The following is a 15,692-nucleotide window of genomic DNA, read 5'->3' on the forward strand; positions in this document are numbered from 1 at the left end:
TACTCTCTCAAGATACCCAAAGCAGGCACTTGAACTGTAAGTGAGAAAGCAGGCATCATTAAAATCCTGGTGCTCAGGAAATACAAAGGTTAAAACAGTAGGACTCTAAGGTTCTTTATTGAAAAGGGAGCCTCATTAGACAGCAGAGGAAAGAGCTGGGGCAGATGGGATATGAGAATATAATTTCTGGCAGGTGAGCATCTTTGTCATGACAACACTTGGATTCTGAGGTTTCCAGTGAGAATTCTGCATCAAATCTCATTCTGGTCTCCCTCATGACATCCACACACTTGAGACAGGCTCTGGGACTTTACAGGGAGAACAGGAAAATGCAGATTTGATTCTCTAGACTTCTATATGATTCTTCCTGTACAAAAGCAAATACAATTCTAGCAATGACTACAAGCATCTTTCTGTCCAAAATCCTGCCTTTTCCTCCTCACCCACCTAGACTAGGCAGGATACTAGAGATTCTGCTTCTCCTTACATACTTGCCTTCTGTCACATATGAAGGGAAATATGTAAGATCTCTCCTGCTCAGGGAGTTTAGTGGCAAGTTTTTCCAATGATTCTGATGGCAAAGGAAAGCAGCTCAAGAGCTCTGAGCTTTCTGTGATGCATGGAGACTAAGAAGTAGCAACATGGTATTAACTTGATTTGACTTCAAAAAGATGCACAGCATCCACTGTGTGATGCTATGTCAAGAAGCAATTTGGATCTATTCAATCTTGTCCCTTTTGAGGCTTTTCTGCTAGGCCTCAAACCAAGCCAGAAAAGGAAATAAGGAAACACACGCCACAACTCCTCTTGTGTCAAGGCATCACCCAGTGCCATTTTCGAGCCCCGAAGAATTTTGGTTTCATTCCCTTTTGCAGCTGACAGCCCTTTTGCAGAGACCAATGCTCTCTGCAGCCTTTGCATCAAGGAAGTTTTTTTAAAGGACATTTTTGAGTTTATACTATGTGGAGGTGTAGAGGTCTCCATCTGTGAGTGGCCAATGCACTGAGCACTCCAGTTCCAAAGGTTTCTTTCAACAGAGCTTGATTGTGCAAAATCACCAAGAACAAACAGTTTGCATCCATCTTACTTTGTGGGAGACTTGACATGTTTAAGATCAGAAAGGCAGCCACAGGCAGGTTCTGCACTGGCCTGTTAGCTCTGCTGCAACATACCCTCAGCAGAGAGGCTGTTGGAGGCTACTTCTCCCTGTGCCAGCCAATTAACCCTGAAGTTAATGCTGAGCAGTACTTACCAGAAGCTATCCATCTATTTCTGCAATATCACAAATAAAAACTACTTATGTAAGTGAAATATTTTTTACCTTTGACCTTGAATTTGTTAATCTTTAAGCCCTTTGAAGAATAAGCTTGGAACATTCCTTGATCTTCCCCATTTTATAGGCGAAAGAACTAAAACAATTGGTAATCAATTTTGGCAAAGTCCTGAACCAGTAACAATTTTCATTTCACATCTTAAGAGTTGACTCACAAGTATCCTTCCTTCCTTTATATTCAGAACCTACTGCAGACATTTGAAACCCCATCCTAGATGCCTCTTCATTTCAGTGCTGCCAGCACCTCCCAGCTGTGCTTCATTCTCATGGGCTCAGAGCAACCACAAAATGAAGGACACAGAGGCAAATAAAAAAAGCTTTATGCAGCATATTGATACCAACTTGCCCTGCAGTCAGTCCACCTGGGCACCATAAGATTGAGTTTGTTGCTGCCTCCTGGAGGCAAAGTCAGATCTAAAGGAGGGATGCTAATGCCAGCTATAGGCACACTGGGAAGCACAGATCCACTGAACTCAATACAGCAGTAAGCAGGATCCCAGGACAGGGCCTTTCTTTCATTTCTCCCTAGTCCTAATTTTTTTTAAAGTCATAATGCATGTGGGGCAGCATAAAGACAGACACCAATATTGCCTCTAGCCTGTACAGCATTGAATTGGGAGGGTCTCAGAATTAGGTGCAGTGATTTGGTTCCTTCATGCGTCCAAAACCCTCCCTGTTTATATTACATGAAGGAAAAAACGGATTAAAACCATAGGAATGTTAAAAAAAGTCAGAAGTGCCTCTGTAAGTCTGAGAGTCACATCTGCTTTCCAGCTCCAGAGCACTGGAATTACTCCAGAGGGAAGCAAACTAGGGAAATAAAAAAAAAAAGTTAAAAAAAAAAGAAAAAAGAAAGAAAAGAAAAAGAAGGACAGGAAATGAGGATCAGCACATGGCCAAGAATTTGGAGAAATTACATATTTAAGGTGGAACAAGCTAATGTCTTTAAGGTGGATTTCATTTACAAACTACTGGATTTGTTTTTCTCTCTACACATTGAAGTGTGTTCAGTCTGTTACCCAGCCCAGGGTTCAACTGCATTCTCCTCCTGCTCCCTCTCCCCTCACACTCACAAGAGGAGAAGCAGTTGCTCCTTCAAAGGCACTCAAGACTCAGAGAAGCAAATTTCTGCAGGAAAGGAATCCTTCTCTGAGGGGTACCTAACAGCACTCAGGGCAGTTTACATGTAACAAACAGCACAACAAGCTGGAGATCAGCTACCCAGGCTGCAAAGGACCAGCTTGCAGGGACGGATCACATCATCAACATTTCTGGAAGTGTTGCCCATGGGAAAAAAAGCCCTGTTTCTAAGAGTTTAATCCTCCAGGAGGAAAGCAGCACAGTGCTCCAAAGCAGCAGAGAGGAGCACCCTTAACACCCCCTTTACTTGTCACACATACAGGGAGAACATAACATCTTCCAACAAGTAGAGGAGTTTCTCAAATCAAAATGCCTCTTCTAAAAAAGCAAGCACATGCTGCAAACCCCAGCCACCATGGGGTGGCTGGGGTATCCACTGTTCTTCCAGGATATTCCATGAATGGAGATGCCATGGAAAGCACTGCAGAAAGTGCCATCATGCTCCAGAAGGCACTCCTGGCATATAGAAAAATGTGTCTTTTTGGGTTGATTCTGTGTGAGAAAAAGGGGAAAAAAATTCAACTAATTGTAGGAGTGCTAATATGGCAAAGGGAAACCTAGAGTAGTAACCAGGCAACATTGCAGAAATTAAATAAAAAAATAAACTAGAGGTGTCTTGCAATGGTTCTCCCCTTAGAAAAACCTATGAGCTCTATTCCCTGATCTGAGACCTTGGATTCCACTTCTGTAGACAATTAACAGAGAAAAAAATGTGACCTGACCAAACCCAGGCATTTCTGAGCTCCTCCTATCGAGAGTGCCTCCCTGGCTCCACTGCTATCTTTATTAGCTTATTTGCTCCATGGGATCATTAGACAGAAAACTGATTTTTATTTCTTCTAAGTAAGGGAAATCAAGAAAAACAACAACACTGCTTCAGTCAGCATTTTCACAGTCCTCATCCATAGCCAATAAATCAAGCAGCATTCAAACAAAAGCAAGCTATAACTTGGGGAAAGAGGAAAAAAATCACTATAATTACATGTTGAATGGCAAAAGATGACTATATGAGATGTTCTGCACTGCTGAGAGATAAACCTCCATTTTAAGCTACATCTTGCATCACATCTTGTTTGAAGAGAAATGGGATGTCACAGCACTGAGAGGTTCACACACAGATACAAGACAACGGGCATAACCACAGAAGAGCACTAAAACCTAAATGCTGTGTGAACCTGCATGAAGAAATCTCTCATCAAGTGCTCATCCTGACACCCTACATCACTGAGACAATATCTAACCTCCCCATAAGCATTTACAAAGGAGATTCTTAAGTCAAAACTCTCTGCTAGGACCACTGTTCCAACTACATAACAAAATTTGATATACAATAACAACTTTATCTGCCCTTGGAATGCAGGCCCTCAACATTAGGAATATCCAGTGGAGACAGACAAAAATCAAAGCAAATTAGCTGAAACCATGGGTAAACTTGCACAAGGGCTGTAGCCAGCAAACTGATCTCATATCCCTGAAAGTAGCACTACCTGCCCCAAACAGCTCAAGAGATCACAATCAGCCTTTCAGCATTGCTATAAATAGATTTAAATAGGTTGCAGAATAACTCTTATACTGGAAACACATGAAAATTATATACAACAGAAAGCCTTGTTAGGTCTCACAGATCTTAACTCAGATATGGGCTTTTAACTTGAAGCAAGGAAAAAAACCTCTAAAACTGCAAGCTAAGGCATTTCCTCACTGGAATGGTCCACAGCCTTTGCAGACACTCTAGTGTTACTTTAGTCACCGTTCTATCGCCTCAGACTTTTCTTTACCTGTCTTCAAGAGGCATTATGAACAATTTGGGCTTCCCTGTCCAGCTACAGAAAGATTTAAATGCTAGCACTCAGTGAATGATCAGAAGAGCTCATTGTCACAGTTTCTGCAGGTTGCACAGCTCCTTTACCTGATGTACCACCATCCTTCCAGGTTCTTTTGGATGACCTCCACGGTGACCCCTTTTTCGAACCCAATCTCATCCTTCCCCTGGCTGGCGTACGGCTGGATGGTGACATATTTTTCTTCTGGTGAGGGGAGAAAAGGCAACATCAGTTAGGGTCAGGATCAGCCCAGCTGCTTTTCTGCACTGCTTGCTTTTAAACAGTTCTGCAGCGATTACGTGAAGCCATCACAAAGGCGGAGCCCTGCTCAGGGGCCCACTGGTTATTTATGCTGACGACATGACAGATAATCAGCCCCTTGCCACTACCCTGCTGCTGATAATCACAGAATTCCATGCCAATAATGACACAAAGTCCCCAGAGAGCTCCCCCCCTCTTCTTCCCACCTCCCTCCCCCCCTCCAAGTTCCTCGAGCGGGTAAGGGAGAGGATTTGAAGCTGGACTTCACTCCCGTACTGTAACTTGACAGAATCAACCCGGCTGCCAAATCAGCCGAGCATCACGGCGGGAGCTGCAGCCAGTTGGCTCTTTGCACACACACATGGCTGCACAGAGCATTGTGTTACTGAAACCCGAGCACTGCATCCCCAGAGGGACACATCTCCCAGCCCAGAGGGGCTGGCCCAGCACGCTGCTCTCCTTGCACCTCCCAAGCAGCACAGGTCTACAGCAACGAGCTTGAAACATGAAAAAAAAAGGTGACAGAAGAACAAAAAGAGTTCTGCACGTGACAGGAGGCGACACAGCATTGCATTCATAGGTTGTGAAGTGTTTTACAAACATACTTTTGCTAAATATGACTCCAGAGAAATGCACGTGTGACACTGGTGAAGGAGGGCCAGAACTGAGACACACACTTCAAAAGCATAGACTGGATTTCAAGTACGGTGTTGGAGCCAAAAACTTAGCATCCCTATTCACCTCCAGCATCTGTCCCCTTCCCAGCTGGGCAGAGGTTTTAAGCAGACTTGCTGAGAGCAAGCCAATAAGCAGAGCAGAACAGACACTTGTCAACATCTTCTTCCACCTACCCAGGAGTCATTTACTGCAGCATTCCCATTACACTCAAGGTCAACCTTTCCCTCTGGAGCTTAAAAAATGACACCAGTCATTGAAAACTTGAGCTACCATCCTTCCTGTGCAGCAGCAGACATGGGAAGGGTCACAAAACCCCTCTCCTCAACCCAGACTATGGTGCATGTGACAGTTTCTGTAGCTAGATTAAAGGCAGGGAAGGCAGCAATGAAGTGCACCCCAGCCACACTTCCTAGCACTTCCTACCAGCAGTCAAAACAAGGCAAGGAAAGAATAAATGGAGGGCTGTCAGTGCAGAGGAATGGGCAGGAAATGAAGTGAATCCAAAGCTCCTGATCACTGCAGAACAAAGGAGCCATGAAAAGGCTGCAGCAGCTTGAAGTGAGCACTCTTTAAGAGAGTAAAACAGATCCAAGCAGCTGTTTGGTTTTGTGGCTCAACTGCATTTTGTTGCTGGGTGAAGCATGGAAACTTTAATGAAAAATAAACCAAAGCCCTTACTGAGACAAAGTAAGAAATAATACCTCAGAAAAGGGAAAATAACGTTGACAGAGCATCTGATGGCAGCGAATTCAGCAAAGCTACATCTCTGGAGTCAAGTTCCCTTGACTGGTCACATTTGCATCCTTCTAATTCTGATGGGGCAAAATCTGTCAAACCTTTGCTACCAAGAGGAAAAGACTCTGCTGCTCTCCCCTAGGAGGGCTGCTTGACTGGCTTATCACTGGTAAGAAACTCCAGGGAGTTTGTAATTAGCACAATCAGCTTATGACACCTTCCCCACAGAAATACTCCACTACAACATGGGACCTGAAAAATGAAACCAGGCAAATGAAATCCCAGTTTCCAAGGAGGGAGAGTTTTCCTAGCTAGGTTTTTGCTCTGGGTGGTAGAACTGGACTAATTTTTCCTCCATTTTCAAGTCTGCTGCAGAAGGAGTTCCATGTCTGGTTTCCACTGCATGCAAAGCACTAAACTGAACTGCAGAAGACCCCTGGGCAGCTAGATCTTGTCCCTGTAGGGCCAAAGGAAAGTTCAGAGCTGCTCTGTCCAGATACACATTGTTTCAGACACTTCCAGGGATGTTTCTAGGACAGTAATACTGAGCTAAGCATATATTTGCTGAGTCTTGGAAGAAGGCCCTCTTTTTTCTTTCCCCCATACCAAAGCTGCTTTATAACCCAGGCTGTCAGAGGTCACCCTTGCCACTAGAACTCCCACAGAAATTACTGTGTTTATTCTATTTTTCCTCCACACAAACACCAGGCTCTGTTTCAGCTAAAGCCAGCCATTCAGCTCCTCTTGCTGGGCAGAGTGGTCCCACTCTTCAGGGATGTGGCTTCCCTTCTTCTGCAGATAACCATGCACAGGGTGCTCATTCCTAGCTTCCTACACAACTTTCCAAACTTGTGTGAGGAACTGAGACAGTGGTCACCCATCAACACCAACAGCACTGTTGGGATCACTCAGGAGAAACAGAAAGGCTCTTCTGAACTGCCACTGTCTCCTTCCATGAGCATCCATGAGGGCCCATGAGCACCCTCACTGCTTGCATCTTAAGTCCTGTGGCTGTCAACTCAAGACTACTGCTTTTTGAGAATAAAGCCCTTTAGGTGACTCCTCCCTATACAGAAGAAAAAGAAAAAAAAAAAAAAAGAGTGCATGGAAATAGGGAGGGAAGAGAGAGAAAAAGGATCTTTCATGAAGCAGGACAATCAAAAGTGTTAAAAATCATCTCTAGAAAAGAAGGTCCCACAATGTTTTTGTTTAGCAGCTCTATTTTTAAGCCTACAGATAAAATCCAGGAAGCCACCATTACAATTTCCCCTTGCAAAGTACTTTGACAGCAAAAATTACATTTCCAAGATTACACACATTTGGTTTCTGTCAATGCTGCAGGAGATACCACAAACATACATGAGGTTTGTAACTTAAACAAACTGGAGATATGGGCCCCCTTGTAATCAAAGTGTAAATTCTGTTTTGTTTCTCAAAGATTATCTCCAGCCGTTGGACACTTTGTATAAACCAAGATTTGCTGAAGGGAGCAGGGGAGCTCTCAGTAGATGTGTCACTGAAGAGGACTGATAATAGCATTCAACATATCAGATTATTATTCAAAAGTCTTTAGAAAAGATATTTGACACTTCATGACTGATATGTAAAGTTACTGTAAAGACTTAACTCAGATAAATGGTTTCATGAGAGAATCAGCAGAGAGTTAGACAGCAGAATGACACTGCTCTGAGTTACACTGACAAATCTGATATATCATGCTGTCTTCATTCAGCTTCTGTGACAGGCAATAGTATACAACAGAAGTCAGTGAACTATCCCAGACCCACCATTGAAATTATATGCCCAGATCTACACGGAACACAAAAGTGTATAATTTTGGTTCATTAAGTTTTGACTTCAGAATTTCCAGGGAAAAAAAAGACAAACAAAAGGATAATTCGTATTCCCCAGCTGCAGCTTCTGTTACATCAACCTCAGTGCTGAGGTCAAGTGGGCAGAATAAACTTTACTACATGCTACAAAGCACACACACCAGCTCAAAGGCTGCATTCAGAAACAATGGGATCAAAGTCCAACCCTCTTTGAGCTAAAAATGGCCAGAAGGCAGCTCTGTTCCTAGTGACATCCAGAGATCTATTAATTGCCAACTTCACTCCCATTCCTTTATCACTAATTTGCAGGCCAAATACACCTTTCCCAGCTGAGCTGAAGGATTTTGAGCCGCCCCAGTAAATCCAAACAAGGTATGCACGAAGAAGCAAAGCCCATTTGGCAAAGAGCTGCAACACACATCTGTCACATCACGCATTATCCAACTGCAACCTACTTAGGTCGGAAGGAAAGGATTACTGTGTGTCATTCTCTCTCCTCCCCAGACACAGACACTATTTAAAATACACTCAACCAGAATTTTTGCACTACTTCAACCACACAGCTCATCCCTTGCTGCTGTCGCTGTGCTCTGCCCAGCCCTCCCAGACCCAGTGGCAACCCAGTGCTCAGTCCACTACTTATTCCAAAGCCTCAATTCCCTACCAATGTACCTTTCTCTCCTTTCCTCCTTCCCAAAAGAAGGCAGGCTTTTATTTTGCTCTGCTTCTACCTAAAATCTTCTGAACAAACACAGTAGAGGACTGGGATCAAAATATAGGGACAGATCTTGGTGGATCATTTGGAAAACAGCATGGACAGCAGAGAACAGTACCTGCGTCCTCAGAACAGCCCACAGTACCACAGAGGGGTTTTTCTCCTAGCAACAAAGATTCTCCCCCAGAAAATGCAGCACAGGTAGGGCTGTCCAGCTGGAAGGTGTGCACATATACAGGACAAAGGATCTGACTGCACAGCGTCCTGCATGACAGCCACATACACTACATGGTCTATGCAGATGTACACAACAGACCTGGTACAAGGAAAACACAGGTGTTTGAGTGTTATGGATCACTTTTTCACAAGTTTTTAACATCTAAAGTCCTTCTGTAACCTCTAGAAGAGGACAAAAAAACAAAATGTAAAAAAAACCAAAAAACCCCACCAAAACAAGAACACAACCACTTTGTGTTCCTCCAGCAACACCATGGTGTTTTGCCAAGCTGAGGCCTCTTCAATACATAAACAGCAATAGCTCTAAAACGAAAAAGACACTTTAAAACTAGTTTTTGAACACAGAGCAGAGTCAAAACAACTCAAAACGAAACTTGATCAAAAACCTGGCTAGTTTATGCACGCCCATGTTTCTTGTCATACCTATTTTAACAGGAAGCCTAATGAAGTGCAACTTTTCACGTAAAAAGAATTTATAATACAGCTATTAAAACATATGATTTACAGCAGAGCAAGATGACCTGTAGCCACTTTGACAATGCTCATCATGTAGCAACAGGTCACCTCTGCAGTCACAGTGTAATGAGGACTGAAATACCTCTTCTGTCTTGCCCAGCCTATTCACTGGCTATGATACAACAAACTGGCTGCAGAAAAATGAGGGATGAGACATCTGACTTCTTAAATTTTAGGAGAACTTAATGTCAATGACAATTATTTTTGGATAATTGCAGACCTTGACAACTGTGCTTTTTTTTTTTTCCTTTTGTGTAGGATTGCAGTTGCACATGGTGAACAATTGGGTGCATTCCAACACATTCCCTTTAAACAGCCTATTTCTGAGTAAGTTTTCTTTTGTTTCACCTGATGTATTTCTTATTTCTGTCAAGTAGCAAAAGGGGAATCCCAGAAGAATTTTTAAGCATTGGTTATGGCATTTTCCATACCAAGTAACCTGCTAGGACACCTCTCCCAGAGGAAAAACCTCAGGACAGCTAAAATAAAGCTCCATTCCCTCCTGAAGAAATTGTACTGACTTGGCTGACAAAGCAAGACACTGAAGCTGACAGCCTGTGAGGGTCCTGGAATCCCATCTGCCAAACCAGAATTCATATTTTGCATCTGTGACTGAGTACATTGAAGTTATGAGGTGTCTTGAAATGGCAACTTGGTCCCTCCCCTGGCTGTCTGGATTTATACTTAATGTCAGCCCAAGGAAAGCAGAGTTGTAACTCTGTACAGCTCAAGTTGTAACACAGAGCTTCAGTAGCTCTTTCAAAATCTTTCTCATTCTATCTTCCCAGTTCTCTTGGCACTGATTATTTCAGATTCCTCCAAGTCTATCACTGAGGTGACAGACTTGCCCCGACATTTTCAAAGTTCTCCACCACTGCTGCTCCTCAGTGGCCCTTCAGTGACTCCTCTGCACAGCCACTACAGCCACCTCCTTTGCTGCCTGCTTTGCTCCCTTCCCAGCCTTTCAGCACACACTGCTCTTGCAGAAGGCTCTTGGCACAGCACTTCTCTGGCATTTCAACCAGACTTCTACCAAGTGCATTCCCAATTCAGTTGCTCCATCTCGAATTTTCAAGCCTGTGTGCTGCGCCATGCTTTAATGCCCTACTATACACTCTAACACATTCATGTGGATTTCCCACTCCTTCAAATTCTGTGATCTTTTCCCACTCAGCCTCATGCCTTTCATATGATGCCTTATCAACCTGAGCAGGCTCCTTCCTCGATGATATCAAATAACCTCAATCTCTCAAATCCTTCCTAAAAAAAGCCTTACCTACCCTGATTTCCTGCCTTCCCAAACAAGCTTAGTTTTGGTCCTTCTCTAAAAGCTTTTAAAAATACTGAAGAAGGATCATTTTACACTGTGAAAACCCCTTTGGTTGCAAGAAGATTCATGCCAAATTGCCACTTGCCCACGTTCCTTTGATGCACAGATCTCCTTCTCTTTGTTTAGGCTGTAAACTCTTTGGGACAGGAGCCTTGCCTTTAAGCAGCTAAAATACCACGCACGTTTCCAGCCCTGCACAATCACTCTCATCTTTCCCAGGCAAACAGCCAGCGCTCAGACATTTCTGCTTCCAAGTTCTGAGAGCCCCATTTCACATTCCTCTCCTTCACCTCTATTTTGTAAGTTTTCTCTTTTCTGCCTCCATTAATAAGAGTGAAAGTTATCAGCAGCACTTCAGGAGCCAACCAAATAAGGGAATCATTTCCTCTGCTCAGCTGGTGCTTGTACATGCCCCCAACTTTCTCTGATCCCCTCGTGGTTTGATATGCTGGTAGGGGTAAGGATAGGGGAGAACTGGGCTAGAAATTAGCCAATTAATGATTTCTCAGCAAAATGCAACAGCCCCAAACCTACATCTTCCAAACCACAGAAGAATTTTCTTTCAAAATACTTTCCCCTCTGTCAGCAGTCTGTGTTCACCCTCCCCCACTCCTCCGCTCCACCCCCCCTTTGTCAGACCTGCTTCTGGAAAAAGTCTCTCTGTTCCAGAAAGCAATGCATTAATTCAACATGGACTTTGTTCTACTTGCCTAAATATGCAGAGAGAGAATGACTGTCCACAGTTATCAAATGTGTTCATCTGCAGACAGAAGCTCTTCAGCCTTTGTCCCTCTTCCCTTCCCTGCTTTTTGTTTTAAATAATAGAAAACCTTGTGCCAACAGATAGAAAAGAACAATAATGACATTTCTTCTAAACAGCTTTGTATTGTGCACGCTCTTACTTCAACCAAGCAAGGACCAATAAGCATTTACTACTTTCCTTGGAGAACAGAGGAAAAGAAAACCCAACCAACCAACCAACCAACCATAAAAAACCCAACCAAAGGAGAGAACAAACTAAGTCTGAAGCTGCTCTGCACTGGTTTGATTTAGCACAGAAATGTCACTCAGAGTCTTCTGCTGTGATTGACAAACATTCATCACCATCAAGCACAAACAGGAAAGAGTGAAAACAAGGGGAGAAGTCTCATGGGGGGGTTGCCAAAGAGGGCAGAGCAGCTCTGGTGAGATGCAGGAAAGTGTAAGAGTGCACAGGTGCATCAGCCAGGCTGGATTACCAGTACTGACCAAGTGCTCCTTCCACACTACAAAACTGGCTGAAGAACCACCCACCTGGGCTAGGACGTGGGGTTCCAGTATCAAGACCAACTCAGGATGAGGTTTAAGTATCAAGACACTGGATTACACGGCTGCCTTCCCTCTACACACTACCTTTGCCCATGAAGCTCCCTCACTCCCTAAGACAGGCAAGCAGTGGGAAATTCTAACTTCAACTCTTTCAATGAATAGCTTACTCCTTGTGCTAGGAGCTACTCCCAAATAATTGGCTCATTTGGCAGAAATTCAGCCCATATGTCACTATATTGTTGGTATGAATAACTTTAAAGTGGTCTCCTGCATTGTAACAGCTCCAGTTGAAAGCCCTGGGCACCAAACCAAAGCAGCAATAACTTAGGTCAGATATCTGGCATAGAAGACAGGCATGTAACATCCCAATTGTACCAATCAAACTGTAAAAGCACAAATGACTTTTCATTAAATTAAGCCTGTAAATAATCCTAAGTTCCCTTCCAGGGGAAGTTCCAAATAGCTGCATGTGTAGAATTACTATTTAACCCTATACAAAACAGGAACTCTGCAGCTTGGAGGTCTACTGAGTGTCAAGTCTGAGGAAAACTACAAACTTTCAGGCTTCTCCTCACAACCCATATTTCTATTACTGGAATTTCAGAATGCATAGGAAAAAGTTTAGAAAATGTACCACATTTAACATTAAAAAACCCGCAAGCTTTGCAGCTACATAAGAAACACAAGCCAATGTAATCTCTTAGATCTGGGCACTCCACAGACCATTTTAAAGAGAAAAGTTCAGCAACAAAAGTCATCTGTTTCTCTTTGTAGAAACAGACTACAGCTGTTCCCGCTGCAGATTTTTTTTTCAGGTTTAAAAAAGGAGCACTACCATGATATTCAACAATTTGTCTTTCATGTTTCTTATTCACAGACCCAGTAACATTGCTTCCAAATATCTGGAGGTCAGAGATGCCTAGCCTCTTCAAATGGCTTTGGCAAGGTTAGAAATAAATAAGCCATATGCTAGTCCTAATAATTCTCCCCCATCAGGGACAGTCTAACAGGGAAGCAAACATGCTTCCCTTCTGCACTCTGGCTTTCTCAGTGTTTTTAATATTCAAGTCACTTTGAAAATTCTGCCCTTCAGAAGCAATGCTTAATTCCTTTGATTCTGGCCTTAAAGTGATTCTGTCACAAGCCTAACTGATAAAAATGCTTATTAGTGGTACCCAAGCATAAATACAAAGGGAGGCATCCTTTACAGCTCATTTTTAAACTCCAGTGAACTCCTGGAGGTAACCCTTCCAGCAGCAAGGACTATTTCAAGCAGAATATTGCTGGGTAGGAAGAATTTCAGCCAAAATGTTTAATTGAGTTTATTTCCAAGGAAGAGGCCAAGTGGGGAAGGGGAAGCTGTTCTGCTTGTGTTGAACAATTCTGGCAACCTCCTGTTTGAACAACTTGAGTTCTTCTGTGCTTTGGAGCAAGGACTTGAAGGTTGGCACGGGAGTGTGTGTGTACACTTCATGCATTCTGTCATTTCAGTGCAAATTCACCCAAATTTGGCCTTGTTAGAAGTCTTCTGGGCTGGGGTGGGAGGGGAAGATGGGAGAAAATCTCTCCTGACCTCATATAAACTGTGTTCTGTTAGAGAACAGCAGGCTGGACACCCAGAGAGACTCATACTTTCAACAACTGCAGTTTGGAAGGCGTAGATGTCTGTACAGGCTGCAGCTCTGCCAGATCATGAAGCCACTGTCTCCAACTTGTGCCCATTTATTCAAGTCACTTTCTTTATTTCCAATAAGCCTGCTCTTGTAAGGATTCCCTAACCTATAATTTCTGATGACAATGAACAGCTTATTTTTAGCCAGCCTGGCTAGCTGTGGCTGAAATACATTGGAGAGACCTTATAGGAGCAGCTCAGTCACAGAGGGTGCCCCAAACCTTGGATAAAATCTGTGCCAAGTCCAAGCGCCAAGATTCAGTTTGAGATAAAGCACATATTCTCCAACACCCTCAAAATCCCAGCCCTGCTTGGGCCTAATAGGGAAGAAACTGTAATGAAGCAAGAAAAAGGCAAAGATGCAAGGGATTAGGGCAGCCTGTACTGGGGAAGACTGCCAGAGAGGACCCTGCACTGGTCAGAGGGCAGGTCTGGAGAGGATCCACACATGGTGGCATCAGAATGCAAGAGGGAAAACCTCAGAATGCATCTTAGGTCCTTGAGTCTTACTGACTGCTAAGCTCCATAAAATATTAAGTCTGGTTATGCAGTCTTAATATTTTATGGAGCTTTGTTTGCAATATTGTACGAATATAAAAGAATGCATTTGTTTTCACCAGCAAATAAATTGTTTAGAAAACTGATTCCCATAAATTCTCCCAGTTGAATTGCCAGGAAGCATCTAGCAATTTGACAAAGCAAAGTCAGTAGCTCCCAAACAGCTGGGGCACAGAAATAAGCACACTTTTTCCCCATCTTAAGACAGCATGTGTACTCATGAGGATTTTTTGGGGCCTTCAGAGTGCATTTGGTGGCTGAGAAGCAAGACCTTGTCTTCTGAAGGTAGTTTCAATTTCTGCAGGGTCAAGCTATGGCAGGTAGAACACAGCTATTGTTGCTTTTGTTGCCTCAATAATACTCTAAAACAAAGTTAAAGGGCCACTGAAAAGCTGGGTGGGCTTGAGACAGGAGTCTGCACATAACATCATCATCAAATCCAGAAGGTAAATTTGTCACTTTAAAAGTACATTCCTTAATAGGAAAGGGCACCTTTCCATTAACTGGGAATCATCTCTTGGGCTTCCATTTGGATCCATTCCCTCAGTAAGGTTATCTGAAAGTTAAAGAGGTGCAAATGGTGCTTTGTCCCACCTTTCCTTTCCCAAGGGCAATGAACACATCGGGATGATTTTCCAAGTGGAGCAGGAGATAGACAGGGATACCTTTGGTCTGGGAAAGATGATTCACCTGCTCTTAAGAAATACTTTGCTTATAGGGCTCCTCAGACTTCACCCAAAGACAAGGTGCTCCCTCCTACCCTGCCATACTCACTGTTAGACCAGCAAAAGCTGAAAGAACACAAAACAAACCAAACCAACTAAAATGCTGCTACTGGTGGCATTTTAAATACCTAGGAATGATGCCAAAAACTCCCAAAAGGTCTCAAGACTCTCTTTAGTACCAAGCACTGCTAGCAAGGAAGAGAGGGGACTGCAACTGGAATTCCACACTACACACTTTCCCAGTGTGCACATATCTGACCACGGCTTTTTTGGCATTCAACTCATTTTAACAGCCCTGAAAGTATCATTTGTCCTTACTGAGGCAGGAAAGACTGAGCACAAAGATGCCCAAGTTAAAACACAACAGATGTGAGCTTCTCCAACAGCACAAAGTCAGACTGCAGAGCTACCCTTGGGTACCAGCCTCCAGCTCCTGGGGTGCCTAATCCTGGCTGTGAGCCACCCTCAAGCTGTCATGTACAAAATCCACATCTGAACTCTGGAGCTTTGGCCCCTCACTACCAAAGTGCCACAGATGCAGGTCCTGACACACAGCAGCTGAAGCTGCAGCGTGGCTTTTGGTGGCCCCTGAGTGGCTGGTGCCAGAGGAAGCTGTGAATTCACCTCGACTCTGCTGCCTGTTGACTATCCCGCCCAGCGTCCATCGTCGGTCCAGGCGCCTCAGGTGAGCCTTGCGTCGCTTAGAAACTAGTTTGGAACGTGGGTGGAAACAAAACAAAGGGGAAAAAAAAGAAGAAAAAAAAAAGTGATGGGAGGGTGAGGAATAAAAACAAAACATGGTATTTACAAGCACTGGTCTTGTTAGTGG

The 15,692-nt window shown here is 43.6% G+C and overlaps 1 protein-coding gene across 4 annotated transcripts in view; it reads right to left on the reverse strand.

Moving 5' to 3' along the window:
- The window catches only part of SH3PXD2A (SH3 and PX domains 2A), a 64,495-nt gene that overhangs the window by 11,882 nt on the left and 36,921 nt on the right, over positions 1 to 15,692 (reverse strand). For 2 of the 4 annotated variants that reach the window (XM_084210473.1, XM_084210472.1), the window contains exons 3-4: positions 15,488 to 15,571; positions 4,383 to 4,500 (exon numbers count right to left, since the gene is read on the reverse strand). In XM_084210473.1, the coding sequence (XP_084066599.1) occupies positions 4,383 to 4,500; positions 15,488 to 15,571 (202 nt within the window). The remainder of the gene's footprint in view (positions 1 to 4,382; positions 4,501 to 15,487; positions 15,572 to 15,692) is intronic. The other 2 variants (XM_084210474.1, XM_084210475.1) reach the window with 2 other exon arrangements.

The sequence above is a fragment of the Fringilla coelebs genome (genome assembly GCF_963513975.1).
Source record: "Fringilla coelebs genome assembly, chromosome: 8".
In the NCBI taxonomy this organism is placed as follows: domain Eukaryota; kingdom Metazoa; phylum Chordata; class Aves; order Passeriformes; family Fringillidae; genus Fringilla; species Fringilla coelebs.